General features: G+C 47.8%; 4 protein-coding genes across 5 annotated transcripts; 1 reads left to right on the forward strand and 3 right to left on the reverse strand.

Moving 5' to 3' along the window:
* Window positions 1-621: 621 nt before the first annotated feature.
* LOC117841258 (uncharacterized) lies at window positions 622-8,719 on the forward strand. Of its 2 annotated transcripts, none has more exons than XM_034721707.2 (7): window positions 622-851; window positions 2,068-5,832; window positions 6,279-6,398; window positions 6,912-7,028; window positions 7,167-7,256; window positions 7,465-7,572; window positions 8,324-8,719. In XM_034721707.2, exons 2-7 carry the CDS (start codon window positions 2,149-2,151, stop codon window positions 8,369-8,371), a joined length of 4,167 nt encoding a protein of 1,388 aa, XP_034577598.1. In that variant the 5' UTR covers window positions 622-851; window positions 2,068-2,148; the 3' UTR covers window positions 8,372-8,719. The 2 variants fall into 2 exon arrangements, with proteins under 2 accessions (XP_034577598.1, XP_034577597.1); XM_034721706.2 differs by lacking the exon at window positions 622-851 and adding an exon at window positions 1,582-1,957.
* An 850-nt stretch (window positions 8,720-9,569) lies between these two features.
* Window positions 9,570-12,590, reverse strand: LOC117841301 (translation initiation factor IF3-4, chloroplastic). The gene is made up of 10 exons (XM_034721709.2): window positions 12,216-12,590; window positions 12,069-12,108; window positions 11,897-11,956; window positions 11,408-11,469; window positions 11,214-11,269; window positions 11,085-11,118; window positions 10,604-10,676; window positions 10,442-10,534; window positions 10,080-10,346; window positions 9,570-9,998 (listed from the first exon to the last, which is right to left on the reverse strand). The coding sequence occupies exons 1-9, from the start codon at window positions 12,509-12,511 to the stop codon at window positions 10,122-10,124; spliced, it is 939 nt and encodes a 312-aa protein (XP_034577600.1). The 5' UTR covers window positions 12,512-12,590; the 3' UTR covers window positions 9,570-9,998; window positions 10,080-10,121.
* A 2,460-nt stretch (window positions 12,591-15,050) lies between these two features.
* LOC117841317 (NADPH-dependent aldehyde reductase-like protein, chloroplastic) lies at window positions 15,051-16,258 on the reverse strand. Its single transcript, XM_034721711.2, has one exon. It carries the CDS (start codon window positions 16,074-16,076, stop codon window positions 15,261-15,263), a length of 816 nt encoding a protein of 271 aa, XP_034577602.1. The 5' UTR covers window positions 16,077-16,258; the 3' UTR covers window positions 15,051-15,260.
* A 148-nt stretch (window positions 16,259-16,406) lies between these two features.
* LOC117841285 (putrescine hydroxycinnamoyltransferase 1) lies at window positions 16,407-18,262 on the reverse strand. The gene has a single exon (XM_034721708.2). The coding sequence runs from the start codon at window positions 17,895-17,897 to the stop codon at window positions 16,614-16,616; it is 1,284 nt and encodes a 427-aa protein (XP_034577599.1). The 5' UTR covers window positions 17,898-18,262; the 3' UTR covers window positions 16,407-16,613.

Below are 18,262 nucleotides of genomic sequence, written 5' to 3' on the forward strand. Positions count from 1 at the left end.
GTAAGCATCAGCATCACAGACAGTGCAGCCAAAGGTTGAGGTCACATTGCTAATTTTTAGCGGCATGGGAAGTAATCTAAATTCTAAAATGTAGAAACAGAAAAGAGGTTCATCTTTAAAAGTGAAGAGGCTGTAAATGGAGTGAAGAACTCACTGGGGCAAAGGGAAAATCGGTTGGCAATGGAGTGCTTGTCATTGACATTAGGCTCTCCTTTCTCCCCAACAGCAACACAGCGGTACAATGGCAGTAGGTGGGGTGGTCGCAGCTTCTGCTGGGGCGCCGTGCCGTGCCGTTGCTTCGACGGCGTTCCTCTAATCACTCATCACACTCGCTTAATCAATCTCCATGGTAACCGATCGCAGCGAGCAGCAATTTACCCATGCTTCTTGAAAGAGAAAAAAAAGGGAAATCACGAATGATTTCATTAGCACACCGTTGGACAAGGGGCAATCAAGAAAAAGTGAAGGGGAGGTGGAAAGTGAAAAATGTACCTTGATTGGTTAATTTCCGGCTTTTGTGTTTTTAACCTCCGATTAGCTAACTTTTGCATTTATTACCGTTTTGTTTATGAGAAAAGAATTCTTCATTTATTACCCCACTCCTCTCCTACGCGGAAACAAACGCTCCTCCCCGTTGCTTTCTCAGGGTCGTGGGCTCGTGGCAATTCTCCCCCCCGTCTTCCCCCCCACGTCCTCGCGCTCCCTCCCCAGCACCTGCTCGATCGCTTCCTTATCCTCCAGCCTTCCCGACCGGATCCCTGCCCCCAAATCGGATTGCGGAGGGTGTTCGGGCGTGGGGTGCGCAGGCGGCGGCGGCGTGCCGCTGTTCTCCGGCGCCGAGGAGGTCAGAGGTCAGGATCGGGTCACCTCTCTCTCTTTAATTTTTTGTTTCTGGGCGGCGGCATTTTGTCGCTGCCGCGCGGAATCGTTTCCAGGAATCGAAGCTGCTTTTGTTTCGATCGCTTGTCAGGACGGTTGGAATCGGCGAAAGCTCGCGGGGATGCTGTGCCGTTTCCCTGGACGCTTGTCGTGTCCAGTACCAGAGCTCGAGAAGAAAGCCCGTCAAAAAAATTTCTCCCCTCTTCTCGCATCGGTTTCCAATTCCAGCCACCTGGGGCGCACCGATTGTTGTTGCTTGCCTTTGGAATCTTCCAACCGCCGAATTCCGACTTTGGCCTTAGAAGTACCTGTGAGCAAAATGCTCAAATGCGACTGGCTGCCTGCGTTGAAAAATTCGGCGAGCTCTCAGATAGAGAATTTGCGTCGTTTTGTTCTTTTTTCCATCTCGCTCAGCGGCGGCGACGGCGAGATGAGGCCCCGCCACCTGCCGCTCCCTGGCTAGCCGTTGGAGTCGCACCAACGGGCACATTCCCTCCTGGGTCCTGGCCCAGGGGAGCGCGGCCGTTTCAACGGAGGTAAACGTGAAAAAAAAATGACGCCTTTTTTTACTTGCCCACCTTGTTTTTTTACCACCAAAAAAAGCTCTTTCTCTCTGCAAGTTGCATTAGTTTATGCTCGCTACAAGAGCAGGCAACCACAAAGCGCGACGGTACTTTTAATGGGGGACTTGCATGTACTAATCATCATAATTAAGCCACTGGTTAGTCGTCCTCGTCCCTAACCGCGGTGGCCTGGGCGACCGGGCACCCCCACGCCACATTTAATCTGCTTCCCGTTTCTCTTTCTCCCCCACCATCTCTGGCAGCTTGGCTTCGCCATTACTTGGCTTGCAGGAGCTGGCCGTGGAGTTCCCGTGAGGTGGAGAGCAAGCCATGACTGGCTCGCTCGCCCCTACCCGCACCCGAAAGAGACGCTTCAATTCCTGGGCATAAATAGGGAAAAACAAAAGAGGAATTCGAGAAAATCACCACCCCTCTCTCTCCCTTTCTTCTTCGTCCAGCCCTTTCTTTTCTCTTTTCCACCTACCGAATCCCGTTGCCGGGGGGTCCTCGATCTGGTTCGTTCGCTGCGTGATTCCGAGCCCCTGAATTGTCTTGTTGCGTGCGAGGTGGATTGTGTATCTGTGCTGACATTGGATTGCTGCTCGTGTTGTTGCTGTGTTGGCAGGTTGGAACGGGTGGTGGATTGGTGGTGGCTCCGTGGCGCTATCAATGCGGGTGGATTTGAGCCCTGCCGGTGGGTGCGCGGATGGACGCCTGCGAAATCCGGGCGCCAGGGGCAGTGCTGCTGCGGAAATCTGAGCTGCCGGCGGAGAAGAATTATGCTAATGGCCACACTGATGCCGCGGTGAAGCGCAGGGTAGCCGCGATGCCAGCGGCGGCACCTACTACTCCGAGGAGGCACCCGTCGCCGAATGCCGGTCGGGCGTCGTCCCCGACGCCGGCTGGGTCACAGGCGAAGAGGTCCCCGTCCACCGAACGGCGGCCGGCGACTCCGTCGAGGCTGTCTTCCGGCAGCTCGCGGCCGACTACCCCGTCCAGGATCTCCGCCCCGACGTCGCCATCGTCTGCGCCTTCCAGCCCGTCCTCCTCATCCTCCAGCTCATCGACGCCGGTGCGTGATGCTGTTTCAGAAACGCAGAGTGCTCCGAGGAGGTTGTCCGGTGGCCGGGCTCCTGATGGGTTGTGGCCTTCAATGCGGAGTCTGTCTTCTACTTTCCAGCTCGAATCAAAGGGGAAAAGGATTACTAGCAGCTCTTCTGCAGACCAGGCCAAGATGAGGGATGCAGCTCCAGCTGATAGGAAGAGGAGCCCCTTGAGAGGGAGAACTACCCCTGAGCAATCGGAAAATCCACATGCCAAGGTAATTGATCACCATCGCTGGCCTGCTATGATGGGGGGCAGGGTGTCTGCAAGCGCAATGTCTAAGAGCATGGATCTCACTGATAAGATTAGTAGGTCTGCTCTTCCATCAGTTCCATCTCGTGGGGTTTCACCGAAGAGAACAACAATTTCCTCCGCTGCAAATGCATTGTCAAGAAGTATTGATCTTGCTGATAAAATTGACCGCTTGGTCTCTTCGTCAGTGTCATCACGAGGGGGTTCACCAAGAAGATCACCTGCTTCTAGTGGTGCAAATGATGTGCCTAAAAGCATCGGTGTTGGTAAAGATCTCAAACCTGCATCCTTGGGAATTTCATTAAGAAGGGCATCACCAATAAGAAAAGCTGCATCAGATGGCACTAGGAACCTATCAGAGAGCATGGATCTTACTGAAAATGATAACAGTACACTCTCCTCATCAGTTTCATCACCCAGCATTTCACCAAGTGCATCGGTGTCAAGTGTGTCTAATGCTGCATCGCAGGCTACCACAAAATCATCTGAGAGACTAAATGGACCCGTTTCCAACCTGTCTTCATCAAGAGGACTTTCACCTAGAAGAACAACTTCTGGTGGCATTGGTACTTTATCGAAAAGTGTTGATTTCCCTGAAAAAGATAGGAGACCAGCTTCATCAAGAGGGGTTTCACCAAGAAGGCGACTCGCCTCTGATGGTGTTAATGATATTGCGAGAAATATGGATTTTGCTGAAAAGGACAACAGAGTAGTCAGCTCGTCAATTCCATCTCGAGGGGTTTCTCCAAGGAGAAGACTTGCTTCTGATGGTGTCGATACTATATCAAGGAACATTGACTTTTCTGGAAAGGATATCAGACCATCCACCTCATCCTCTGCATCACGCGGGATTTCTCCACGAAGAAGGCTTGCTTCTGATGGCATCAGTGCTGTAACCAAAGGCATGGACTTTTCTGATAATGCTAACAGACCATCTACCTCTTCAGCAGCATCACGAGGCATTTCACCAAGACCTCAATTAGCCTCTGATGGAATTGCCACTGTATCAAAAACCCCAGATCTTGCTGATAGACATGACAGACCATCAACCTCGTATGCAGCACCACGAGGTATGTCACCACGACGTAGATTTGCATCTGATGCCAGCAATGTCACTTCAGAAAGAATCAACTTCACCGAAAAGGATTCTGGAACTGTGTCCTCTTCAGTTGCACCTAGAGGGGTCTCGACATTAAGGCGGCTTTCCTCTGATGGTGTTGAAACTATTTCAAAGAGTATGGAAGTTGTTGAGAAAGATACCAGACCTACCACCTCCTCAGCTGCACTACGAGGGCTTTCACCAAGAAGACGACTTGCCTCAGATGGTGTCAACGTGATCTCAAAGAGCATGGATCTTTTTGAAAACAGTAATAAACCGGTCACCATGTCAGCTGCGGCACGAGGGGTTTCACCAAGAAGACGACTCGCCTCAGATGGTGTCAATGTGATATCAAAGAGCATTGATTTTGTTGAAAATAGTAATAAACCCGTCACCATGTCAGCTGCAGCACGAGGGCTTTCACCAAGAAGACGTCTTTCCTCTGACGGTATAGAATCTATATCAAAGAGCACAGACTTTGCTGAAAAAAGTATCAGACCTTCAACCTCGTCAATGGCATCACGAGGGGTTTCACCAAGAAAGTGGCTGGGCTCTGATGGTGTCAATGCTATATTGAAGAGCGCAGAATTTGCTGATAAAAACTGTAGGCCATCTTCATCATCAGCTGCTATACGAGGGGTTTCTCCCAGAAGCAGATCTGCCTCTAATGCCATATCAACAGGAGTGGATTTTGCTGAAAAAGACAGCAGGCCATCCACCTCATCAATTTCATCGTGTCAGACTCCAAAGAACAGTAGGCTTCAATGTGATGGTGTTAATACCATATCGAAAGATGTAGAAACCTCATCAACTGTATCTGGCTGCACTTCAGACAGTAGACATGATGACACTGGTGCTCTAGTAAAAGGTGTAGATGTCAGTGAGAAAATCATCGTGGCAATGCAAGATGGTGGTGATGGCGATGGTCCAGGAAGAATGGATTCTACTGACATAGGTACAGGTGCAGTCTTGTTATCCATTGCATCTCAGGAGAGATCATCGAGCAGACCTGTTGTTGATGATGTCAAGAATACATCAGAGAATGTTGATGCAACTCAAAAGGGTAACAGAGCAATCTCGGTGAAGATTCCATCTCGAGGAGCTTCTCCAAGAAGGCGACTTGCATCCGATTGCATTGACACTATATCTAAAAGCATTGATTTTACTGAGAAAGATAAGAAACCTATGACAGTGTCAGTTCCATCACGTGGAGTGTCACCAAGAAGAACAGCAAGATCTGACAGTGCTAATATAATGTCAAAAAGTATGGATTTTGCTGACAAATGTAATGGGCCAATATCTTCGATGATTCCTTCACGAGTGGTTTCTACAAGAAGAGTACTAGGACCAGATGGTGCTAATGCAATGTCAAGAAGCATGGATCTAACTGATAAAATCAGACAGCAAATCTCTTCAACTGTGCAATCATCCAGAGCTTCACCAAGGAAAACGCCTCTTGCTTATAACAGAGTAAAAGGCCCTGAAGTTTTGTCAGGTGATGTTGAGAGCCCTGCTTCTGCTGATGGAAATGAAAGTCAAGAGGAGAATGCCAGTTCAAGTCCAGATGCTCCAAATAATTCAGAAAAATTTACACCTCCAAAGCGGTTAGCTAGGACATCGTCTTCACCATGCCGTGTTCTAATACGCCCTTCATCACCATCCAATGCTTCATCAACATCATCATTTGCCTCTAGGAGATTACCAAGCCCATCAAAGACTAGACCCTCAACACCTGTCTCACCATGTAGTTCTGTCAGATCTGATTCGGCCTCTTCTATTCTTAGCTACATTGGTGATGCTACAAGAGGGAAGAAGAGCCCAGCACACATGGAAGAGGCCCATCAGTTGCGCCTCCTGCATAATAGGAACTTACAATGGCGTTTTACTAATGCTTATGTTGATGAAATGCAATCAATTCAGAAAATGAGTGCTGAGGTAAATTCCATATCATTACTTCTTCCCATTAGATTTCTGATAGCATTGGTGCTTAACTCTCCATTCATCTTATATTTAAATTTTGCCATATCCTGTTAGGTAGCTGGAAGGGAAAAAAATGCAATAATAGTGTTTGTATATAACCAGGCTCTTTTTATTTTTCGTTCTGTTTTATCCTTGTTCCTTTATGTGTAGTACCAGCCCCCAACTAGCCATTTATCTTGTATTAAGGGAGTGGGGGAAAAAATGCAATGAGTGTTTTGTACTTTTGTGCAAACCCAAGATTTTCTGATGATGCCCTCATTCTATTATGTGTCAAGCTGTAAATATGCCCCTTTTTTTCTAAACCCAAGATACTTTTATTCTTTAGTGCCCTCATTCTATTATGTGGTCAAGCCGTAAATAACATGAGTTTATTTCTTACTTTATTTATTCATTTGGAGCAGACTATGCTGTACAGTGTATGGGATGCTAACTCAAGGATGTGTGACTCTATGGTTATGAAAAGAAGCCACGTACAAAGACTACGGCAAGAGGTCAAATTGGGGATAGTGTTGAAGGAGCAAGTAAGATATATTAGTTTTTTTGCACACATATATATGCGTGGTTTTATGCCATCTGGGCAGAATTGGATCTATTTGGTCATCATGATCATGTCTGCACTTTGGGATTTGATGGTCACACCACTGATACATAGAGTAACTCAAGATGCAATTTGGTATTTAAAAGATGACTTATTAAGAGTACCTCCATCCAAACAGATGCATGTTCATTATAGTCGCTAACAAAGCACACCTCTTCAAAAAATATAAGAGAACAAAAGTAAAAAATTCTAACCATGTTTTTTTTAGTTCAGGATGTTTTTTCCCAAAGATGTTTTTTTTGTTCTGTTTGTAGAAATACCTTCCTTATATGTGAGCTACCAGCACTTTTTGGACTCCCTATGTGCCAATATGTTCAGTAACTCTTCTTGAACCAATTTTCTGTACAGACATTTGTTTTCAGAAAAATGCATGTACTAGGTTGTGTTATCTTATTATCAGACCTTGATTGTCTCATCTTTTATTATCATGATGTAGATGGATTACCTTGATCACTGGGCAGCACTGCAAACAGAGCATTCTTCTTCTTTATCCAGCGCAACTGAAGCTCTTAAAGCAAGCACATTGCGTCTTCCAGTTTCAGGAGGAGCTAAGGTGTCAACAATTCTCTTAAAAAAACAAAATAGATCCCATGAAGTTCTCTAAAAAAATAGTGTAAATACTTAAGAATCATGAGTCCTGGGAAAATTACAGGTTATTACATGCTAATTAAGTACTCAACTTCTCTTGCAGGCTGATGTACTTACTGTTAAGAATGCTGTCAGTTCAGCAGTTGACATTATGCAAGCAATGGGGTCATCCATTTGCCATTTGCTATCAAAGGTTAGTTTGAAAGGTGATCCTTTTACTTCTACTGCTATTAGTGCATAACACCTCTAGCGGCATCCTGGTGGCTCTGATTATGGTTTATACTTTGATACACAGCATAGACCGGTTTATAAATTGCCAATACCTATTGTGGTTATCATTAGACCTTCACGAGTTGGAACGATGACCTTCAGGTCTAACCATTGATTTGTTTGCTCTGCAGTTACAGGGTACACACTCTCTGGTTACAGAACTTTCAGCTGTTGCTGCTAAAGAAAGTACCTTACTTAATGAGTACAGAGAACTCTTGGCAACAGCAGCAGCACTACAGGTACAATCTTGGTTTTTATTTGCTATGTCAGTTTCAGTTCTTTTGTTTTTGGGAGCTTAGGGGTACAAATAATAAAAAAACAATGCCATTAAATGGTAATAAGTGCCTATTGAGCTTTGAGCAATATTATGTGATATGAACAAAAATGATTATGAAGTATTTTTTTGCAAGTGTACATAAGTACAATTATGCTAGTTAATAAAACATAACCATGGTATGAAGCCTTTTCATTTCATCTTGAAACAATATTTTTCTTAAAAAAGAATAATGTGGCCGAGTCCCTGATAATATTTTCACCTGATCACTGGGTGCACTGCAATAATATTTTACCCCATTTCAGGGCATCCTCTATCTTTTCATAATGTCTGTTGAGCAGATAATTGCATCTGTCTACTATTTCGTTGCCATGTAAAAACTTATCAAAAATGATTATTTTTCTTCCATCTGGCTATAAACATGTTTAGGATATGTTTAGAATGCAGGAATATGATATTGGTGTCATGAGAAGCAGTTCAGCTTTGTGAGTATATACATGTTTGTTTTTTCTGTACGACAATTCTGAAAACCATAGTCCTACAGTTTTCTGATGTAAAGTATAGAACAAGTTCCTTTGTCCTCACGTAGACAGTGATCATGTTTCAGATTCTTCTGGGTTCCAAGCATCAAGCTGCTATCATAATATATGAATATACAAAAAGAAATAATGTGGTTTGATGCTCAGTTGAATTAATACTCATTTTCCTCTGAACAGGTCCAAGAGTCCAGCCTAAGGACACAACTCATACAACAAACAGAGTGAACAGGTTAAGGTCCTGTATGTCTAACTAGGAAGATAGAGGTAAACACCATTCATTAGTTTCAGTAACTGTACGGTGCATATGTGTATCTTTGATGTCATTGCCATTTTCTTTTCCCCTTCCTTTTTTTTCACTTATTAGCTAGCCCCATTTTTTTTTTCATTTCTACTCCCCCGTGTTCTTTTCTGTTTGAACAACTTTCATGGAAGAGAAGTGAAGCAACACGAAATCATGGATTTTTACTCCATGACAAGGCTGCCAATGTGGTCATTATGCATGTCAATGTGCCAAAAAACTGATAGCTTGTTGTAATTGTAAAGTTTAGCGATTATATCTGTCCTTCAGTGTAATGCCTTTATATGTTCCTTAGATTGCCATCATCCTAGGAGTTAGAGACTTCTGTAAAACAGATACTTACTGCCGGTTCCCAATCCAAGCAAGGGGCGACGAGAAAACTTCTAACCTAGCACTATAGAATAGATGACAGGTTTACGAAACCAACTTCATTGCTAACGCTTGTAAGTACTATATGTCCTGTCGGGAGAATACCATATTTTGATAGTCACTTCTTCTCCTACTCTGATGAAACTTATTTCCTGTAAGGCAAGTGTTGTTATCTTGCAGCAAGTTGTTCTTTGCCATTGCTTTCATTTGCATGTGCTATGCTGCTAGACATACAGAGTCCGAGACTTGTGGTCGCCTTCAGTGCATGGGTGAATTGTGCGTTGCATGTACACCCTGATGCTGATAGCTGAACATAATTTGGTCCCCAGAGAATGGGCTGGTCTAGGCCTGACGGCATCATGGCGTATTGCTTAGGCTGATGGCTAAGCTGCTACGACTAATTTCCTGACGCCCTTTAGAGGTGTGGGGCGCATGATGAAAGCAGCACATTTTCCCGATTTCTTTTATTGTTGCGAGGACATCTTCATCTTTTGACCTTTGCCATTTATTATGGTACTGATCATATCTTTGATGCTTTTGTTTCGTGTTGTGGCACTGTCACTTTTGGTAGATTATGATTTGCGTCGGAGGTATCCGGCGACTTCCTTGAGGAAACGAAGACATGTATTTAATGTATTGACCTCCCAGAAATGCGTTGGCGAGAGCACTTTGGTCATGCTATACATGCAGTGTAGTCAGAATTTGCTGGTTGTTCATGTTCGCAAGTGAAAACAAAAGGCTCTTACAGAAAACTCATGCGCATCACATCCCTAGGCTCTTACAGCCCAAAGGTCTATAACTCATGATAGTAAGCAGTTGTCAAATAGATACACGCGATCTTCTCTACAACAACGATTGGAAATGACAAGGCGAAAACAAAATCATGTGCCAAGCGCACCATCCTGGGCGATTAATAGTAAAAATGCTTCTCCTACCACTACTGGTGTCGCTTTTGACCTTCAATTGTGCGAGGCAAAGTGATCCCAAGCTCTTAAAGTATCATCCTCCAGTTCTGAGATGGTGGCAGGCTCCTCCAGGTTCTTTACGGACATCATCGAGCCTTGTTCTGTCAGAACGCCTAGGCACCCAACGAATGCTTCTGGAGATGATGTCAGCAGATATAATTGTTGTACAATGGCACCAGCCTTGTATTTACAAGATCTGCAACAGTAGAGGCAGCTGTACCTGCACGGGAATGTATATGCACTCAGGAAAACAAGTATACGATATGAATCAAGGATAGTATGATCTTGAAGTGCATGATACCTTGTTCAATCTGAGCAAGCGCCCTTCGCATTTACAGTTCAATCAAACATTTGCTGAGACTTCTGCCTCAGGCTCCTTACTTTCCTCCAGTTGCTCTGTCAGAGGTTCATCGCTGTCTGATAGGTCACTGTCTGATAGGTCTTTCTCATCTTTTGCAGTATCCTTTCTGTTCAGTCCATCCTGCTCTTTCTGTATAGCTATCTTATTGGGGACAAGAACCAGATATATATTCCTCTCTGCGAAGTTTTTGCTTTCTTCCGTCGCTAGCTGAAACATGACAAAGAAATTTAATGCTTGCAACTAGAAGAATGAGTTTATTGAAAAAAAAAACTAAACGAAAAGCAGTTTTAGGACCAGATTACCTCACCAACATCAGTTTGGAATCTTCTAAGGAGTTCAATAGCTTCTTTTTTATACAAGTTTTCACGTCCTTTCAAGTTCACTATTATCTTAACCTGAAAAAGCAATTTCAGACAATAAGTCACACTAGAAAACAATCATGCGCACACACAAAAAATTGTCACCTTGTCACCAGCTTTAAGGAACTTTCTTGCAGCTTTAAGCCTCACACTGTAGTCATGGACGTCAATGTTGTATCTGACAAGGAAATACATGCAGGATTCAACATCACCTTAAGTTATAAACAGTTAAGCGCGTCCATCTGTTGTAATTTAGCAGCTTTCTGATGCCACAAACAAATCAATAAATTGCTACTACAAAATTCATCAATACATCACATGAAATAGGCCATGAGAACTCCAATCAATATATCTATGGAATTATGCATTTCTGATATATCAAATAACTCAAACCAGCTCCAGGCCTCTCCAGCCAAAGACTGCCCCAGCCCCCAATAGTTAAGAGTTTCTATGCAAAGCGGAAGTAAATTAAGAATTATCCTTCTGAGCTAATTAAGAAGTTCCACAAAAAGCAGCAGTTTAGGCATAACATAAGCTTGAATAATTAATGGATTTGAGACAAAAGTAAAGCTGGCATGATTCATACCCCATTTTCAACTCCTTCAAGCTCATGCGTTTTGCTGCAGGGAATAAACAAAAGCAAGCATCAAAGTTCAATGCATTTGAATTATTATCAACAAAGGCTGCAGAAAAAAATTAAGCTGCAGAAGTTTACCAACAGATCTTTTCTGCTGAATCTTTTTCTTCTTCTGCTGTTCATACCTGTGTTTTCTGTACAAAACCAACAAAAATGCATTCATATGATCCTAAAATGAAGAAGTCTGAATCAGAAAATCCATGTGACTGTACAAATAAAATTGTCTGAAACAATTCGAATTATTGGTTGGTGTGACGTTAATTGCAACATACTTGTAATCTCTCTCCTCAAAGAGTCGAAGTACTGGGGGATCTCCATCTAATGATAATATTGCCTGAAATAAGAAAATATCAGCAATCCTAATTGGTGTAGATCGCTGCAGTAATACCGACTGTCATCTAAGAATATCTTGTTTAAGCTAAGCATATATCCTGTTAATGAAGCTAGCATGCAAAGTTAGTGCATGCACCTGCAGGGGTTGCACAGAGTGGTGTCTGAAAAAGTACAGTGTACTGACTGATAGACTTTGTTACTCCGGTAGCAAGTAGCTGGTGTTAGGGCTAGAGGTTTAGACATTGTGAACTGCAACAGTCATCATTGCATTACCAAAGAGTTTTTCTATTTTACCAACAGTCATCATTGCATTACCAAAGAGTTACTCTATTATTCAAGCTTGGTATTCCTATTTGTACAGCTTTATGCTGAAATGTATGCTTTTGGAGGAAATGAATAAGTAGAAACATCTGAGGTAAGTGAGGTACGAGTATAAGATCATTGTCCTCTGCAATCTGAACTGCCTCGTTTACAGGTACCACACCAACCTGTAGGAGAAGAATGAAGTGGAATGGCCAAATTAACAGATAGTCGACCAACACGCAATAATTAAATCGAAAAATCAGTGAAGCTGCAGAATTGGATATGAGCATTGGTTACCATTCTTTTCTGTTCATCCAAGAGCCTCACAGTTGAGGACCTAACAAAGAGAAGCATCTCAAAACGTGAATAGACTGATGATGAACATGGTAGCATGAAAATTCATAGTGACGACTCCACAAAATTCAAGGCAGACGAGATGTATACTCGACTCGTTCAATGTCAAGGGCGGGGTCGTAGTCGGGGTCGGGCCCGCGGTCCCTCCTTCCCCACCCGCCGCCTCCGAGCTCCTCCTCATCCTCCTCCTCCTCGCTCTCGTACGAGGGCGAGTACCGCGCGACCACGACGAGCCTCGCCGGCGCCCGCGCCCGCTCCCAAGACCATGGCCTGGCCGGGAACCGCGCCGAAGAGGAGGGGCCCGAGGCGTGGCAGGCGGCGCCGGGCCTGTAAAGTACGCGGGACACTGCCGGCGCGAAGGCGAAGCCTGCGGCAACGCCGACCATGGCCGGCGGCGGTGGTCGGGGGCGGGTGGCCGCGGGCACGGCGGCCTTATCTGCTTCGAGGGCTTTTGCCGCGAGAAGGGAAGGAAAACGAGTGGAGCGGAGGGGATTGATTTGGTGGGGCTTTGGGCGAGGCGATGTGGGAAATGGTCTCTCCCTGATGTGGGCCGTTGTCTTACGTCCTACGGGCCTCCTAAGTGGTGAGTCTATTTAAGTATTGGGCTGGAAGGCCCAGCAGGATGGTCGCACGAACTGGCTCGCAGCAATTTGTGAAAGGAAGAAAAGATGCTATCTAGACTTTCCCATTCCATCCATCTTCTCCGGCTAAGGCAGGCAGACGAACGAAACACTGCCATTTTGTTATTTCATCGGCTGATCATAACAATATACAAGCACTTAATGCACGATGCACCAGGTTGAGAGTATAGTCAAATGAAATACAAAAAAAAATACCCCCAGATGCTAATGTGGAACATATTCTAAGTTTTATTAACATTGTACACACTTAGTTTCATAATTCTAGCGACGTATCATCTTAATTTATATGACATTGTTTTAATGAGAAAAAGATCCGGTTAAGGGACCGGTGTTGAGTTCTTAACCTCGACATTGCAGGCTTGCAGCCAGGTAGGTAGGGGACACTAACAGTTTTGGAAAGGTGCGTGCCTGAAATCTTGAAAAGGCAATCATCTGAGCAACTGTCGGACTGGTCCATCATGGATTCGTCGAGGCCTGGTTGGAAAGGAGCAAGACTGCCAGATCTTGTGGAGACCCATGCGTGACCCATCGCTGATATGATCGTTCTGCGCACACTAAGGAAGGCATTAATATAATAGCGTCCGAAATACTCAAATACAGGCCTTGCATTCGTGTCAATGTGCGTATATAGCGCTACGTGAATTCCAGTGTATACCGTGTAGTATACCGTGTAGGGGTGGCTATCGATCGTGGCCTTCACACTTCTTTCACAATCCAACTCAGTTCTATCTATTTTTAGCGCAAAATCATACGTGATCCGACTCTTATAAATCTGATACGCTAGGCTAAATTAAAGAGTCATTTACCACCCCGTACACGTGATGGGCACGAGGCATTTGAATTTGAACGACACGAACGAGGCATACGCGTCTAGTATATTTCAACTGTGCGATACAGTACATCAGCTTCCATCTCAACTTGTCGGTGTCACGACGTGGTAGGCGACCACGACGAGATGCTGGTATGTGGTCCCTTTCGTCTAAAAATGCAACTTGCGTTATTGTTTTCTTTACGAGGCCAGGAATCCGTAACATCGATCCAATCAAACTAACGCATTGAAATTGATCAGCATTTCGTTAAGAAGAAGCTTGACAAAGGAATTATTTATTTGCCATATGTAACTTCTACCAGCTAAGCAGTGAATGTTCTAGTTGTCTGAAAAAAAAAATCTTTTCTTCATTTTGTAGTAAGATGGGTTTACATGATATGTTCTCGTCCCATTTTAAGGGGGTGTTAAGATGTAATTAAATACCATATGTATTAGAGACTAAACTGTAAAAGAGTCGTAACGGAGGAGGATCGAGAAAGAGACATCCATATGTAAACTTTTCCCACTCAGCTCTTGCCTCTGTTCTTCTCCTCGCAACCTTAGATGATGAAATTCTTCAAGTTTTTCCGATTAACCTCCAATAGAATCTCACAAAAGCGTTGATACGTGCAAGCTCTCCAAGTATCTTGGCTGTCCTGGTCTGGCCGTCTGGGCGCTACTCGTCTGAGGCTCTGAGCAACCAGACTCACCTGGTTGAATGCTTGAATCCAATCCAAAGCGTCAAGAAGTTGAGCATTGTTCATCATCTACGGTATCAAGTGATGCGGTCGTACAAATGAATGAATACGCATACAAGTACTGTAAATAAATAAAATCCATGTAGCGTATACAGTCAGGCGTCAGCCGAGTTGGATCGAGAAGCAGATCGGACCCCCAAGACGCGCGCGCTGGGTCCTCGTCTAAAAATGCAACCTGCATTATGTTTTTTACGAGGCCAGTATTTCGTAACATCGATCCAAACTCACCTCTCCAGAGTACGCCCAAGGGGTTAGGACTTGGGAGTAGATGAACCTACCGTTCAAAAAATTAAAATGCAAAACCGTCTGCACATCTACCACGCAAAATTTCCGCGCGCGAGTTTAATATCCTTTTTGAAACTTTTTGAAAACTGATGTCGTATTAGCGAACCAGTAACCTCTCGAATGGTTCAGTGTCACGTCATCGCGCGGAGTGTGGTTGAGCTATCGCTTTAGGGCCTGTTTGGTTCTACCAAATTTAGCAGCTATCCTAGAGTGCGAAGCAGCGAAACCTTGAAATAGCTGTCTGGCCCATGCAACAGTCATGTATATATTGAACGTATGGGGTCGGACGCCGGACGGTAGTTGGTAGGTAGCTGGCCACGGCTGCAACCAAACAGTGCAGGCAGTTCAGGCGTTGTTGTTGAGATCGGAGGTTGTTCCTCTGCCATCTAAAAGCCCAAGTTTATGAGAGCTCGGACGAGGAACAAAAAAATCGTATCAAGTTACAATAATAAGTTGTTTGGAGAATTGGAGGGGTAAACAAATAGCTTATTCTACTCCAACTGGTTTGTGGAGAAGAAGCTGCCTGCATAGTTATTCTATGGGAGGCGCTGAATTGAAGGCCAGTGCAGCGTTGCGCAATGACACGAATGACCTTGAGTCCTAGCGTCCACACTTCCACATCGTGTGTTCGTGTCTGATGTCTCTACACGTAGCCACCGTTGACACGAATGACCTGCCCGTTGATCCACCCGGCTTCGTCGGTGCACAGGAAGCCCACCACCGGCGCCACGTCCTCCGGCTCGCCGATCCTCCCCATGGGGCACTCCCGCGCGGCGGCCGCCACGCGCTCCTCCGTCTTCCCCGCGTAGAACATGGGCGTGGCGATCGGCCCCGGCGCGACGCTGTTGGCCGTGATCCCCGTCCCGGCGAGCTCCTTTGCCAGCACCTTGGTCATGGCCTCCACGGCCGCCTTGGTCGCCACGTACGCGCCGTACCCCGGGCGCAGCGACCCCACGTTGGACGACGAGAAGGTCACGATGCGGCCGCCGCCGCCGCGGACCAGCCGCCGCGCCGCCTCGCGGCAGCACAGGAAGGCGCCGCGCGCGTTCACGCCGAACGCGGCGTCCCACTGCTCGGGGGTGGTGTCGGCGATGCGCGGGTACGCCGCGTCCTGCACCCCCGCGGCGGCCACAAGGACGTGCAGGTCGGGCCCGAACGCCGCCTCCGCCGCGTCGAACAGGCGCGCCACCTGCGCCGGGTCGGACACGTCCGCGTCCACCGCGACGGCGCGCGGCGGCGCCGCGGGAGGCCGGGATCCCGAGTTGAGCGCCGCGACGAGCTGGTCAGCGGGGGCCGGGTCGCCGACGTAGCCGACCACTACGCGGGCGCCGAGGGACGCCAGGTGCGCGGTGACCGCGGCGCCGATGCCGCCGGAGCCGCCCGTCACGATGGCTACCCGGCCTCGGAGCGGCTCGGGCGGTGTCGCAGCTTGGTGCGAAACGTTGTTCGTTGCCATCATGTTCCAATTGGTGTGCTTGGACTGGATGTGTGCGCCGCAGGCGTCGAGCCGTCTCCCATTTTATAAACAGATGCAAAGCGAGACAGATGCTGCAGGGTTGCTGACCTGCTTGATGCGGCGCAGGTTACTCTCTAGACTCAGGTTGGAGTCATACTACTGTGCTTCGAATTTACAACGTCCTTACGATCTTAATTTTAAGATTTTAATTCTATGTTTCTACTGAATAGAATCTATATTTTCACGATTTATGAGATTCAAGATCTTATGATTTCGACCTTAGAGATCACCTAATCAATCTAGAACTTACGATTTTGACGATCTTGATCGCACTTGGTCACTTGGATTCGGTTGGACTTTTATTTTGTCGTCAAATGCAGCACCAGCACCGTACAACATGCTACTGCTACGCAGTAGCAATGCATGGAGTAGTGTGCACCAGATGCCAGTTCAAACTGCTAGTAGGAAAAAAAAATACAGAAACGCAATGCGAAGAATAAGTCCAGCAGATACATTTCATTTCATGGTCTGCTCCCACAGCTACTTGAGGTCCTCGTAGAGCAGCTCCTTGAACCGGGCTAGGCTCTTGGGCTCCATGGCCACCACGACGTCGAGCCGGCCGTCGCCGTCCGGGCCGGGCACGAGGTACACGAGGCCGCTGAACTGGAGGCAGGCCCGGCTCATGAACGCCGGCCGGCCCCAGCCGAAGTCCGCGTCGTAGATCGGCAGCCCCTGCCAGCTAATCACCCACAGGTCTGTCTCCGGCATGACCCACTCCCCCTTGCGCAGGCCCGCCGCGTCGCTCACCACCTGCTCCAGGTGGTCCACCAGCGACCGGACGTACTCGTCGTCCAGCCGGGCGGTGGCGCCGGAGATCATGTCCGCGGCGGCGTCGAGAGACCCGGAGACGACGTCGCCCACCTTGGCCACCGCCGACGCGCGGAAGATGGCGTTGCCGAGGTAGCCGTCGGGGAGCGGCGGGGTGACGCGGGAGCGCGCGTCGGCGGTCATGTACAGGCGGGTGTCCTCCGCCGCCGCGAGGCCCCGCGCCCTGCACGCGCACCGCCACACGTGGGCGACCACGGCCTTGAACGTGGACAGCTTCTTGCCGCCCTTGAGCGCGTCGACCTGGGCCCTGGACACGGGCAGGATGGCGGAGTCGAACGGGGCCTTCGAACCGCCGCCTCCGCGCCGGGAGTACTCGGCGTGGTCGAAGCGCACGTCGGGAGGGGAGCGCGCGCGGAGGAGCGTGCGGTCCAGCCAAGGGCGGCGCGGCGCGGCCTCCCCGCCGGCGCCTCTCGCGATGGCGGCCCACGTGTTGACGAAGTCCAGCGCCGCGAGGCCGTCCGCCGCCATGTGGTGGATCGCCGCGCCGACGCACACGCCGCCGCACTTGAAGAACGTCACCTGGAACATGGCCAGAATGCCGGCACGCTCGTCGCCGCCGCCGTCGGCCGAGGGGACAAGCATCCGCCGCAGCTCGTCGGACGGGACGAAGCCTCCGAGGTCTTGGAGGGCGGCGTCGGTGCGCGCGGTGACGAAGAGCACGCCGTCGCCGGTGCAGTGGATCTCCGGGCGGCCAGCGCCGTCAAGCCCTAACCGGCCGGCGAGGGGGTAGAAGGTGACGAGCGCCTGGGACAGGGCGGCCTTGAGGACGTCCGGCGAGAAGAAGGCCGGGCCGGGGCTGGGTCGGTACACGTAGATGGTGGGCGTGTGGCTCCTGGCCACGAGGAGGTCGAGGTTGGAGAGCCACACGCCATGCTTGGGCGTGGCCGCGTCGCTGGGCGTCACCATGCAAGACTCGAGGATCTCCACCACCGCCATTTCTGCTAGGAGAGGGAGGTGGATCGATGTCCTCGCTCCTCAGAGGCTAACTTTGCAGCTCAGTTGTCTGTCGGGGCCTCTGCTGGGTGTTCTTATTATTCACGCGTGTGTCGTCATAAATCGAGAGGATTTCATCAGTAGTTCAGTACGGCGGACATGCATCCAGCAACCGATCGAGTTGTTGCCTACGCATGCACCATGGCACCATGTCTCTAGATCTTGATGCTCATGGATGGAGATCGACGCTATTGCGTCCATGATTTTGCTGTGACGATTAATCTCGAGTTCGGTTGCTCAGTATATGGAGGTGGACTGACTGAACACTCGCCGACAGATTAGCAGTGCATTGGTAGCTTTGGTTCAAT

The sequence above is a fragment of the Setaria viridis genome, chromosome 1 (genome assembly GCF_005286985.2).
Source record: "Setaria viridis chromosome 1, Setaria_viridis_v4.0, whole genome shotgun sequence".
Taxonomy (NCBI): domain Eukaryota; kingdom Viridiplantae; phylum Streptophyta; class Magnoliopsida; order Poales; family Poaceae; genus Setaria; species Setaria viridis.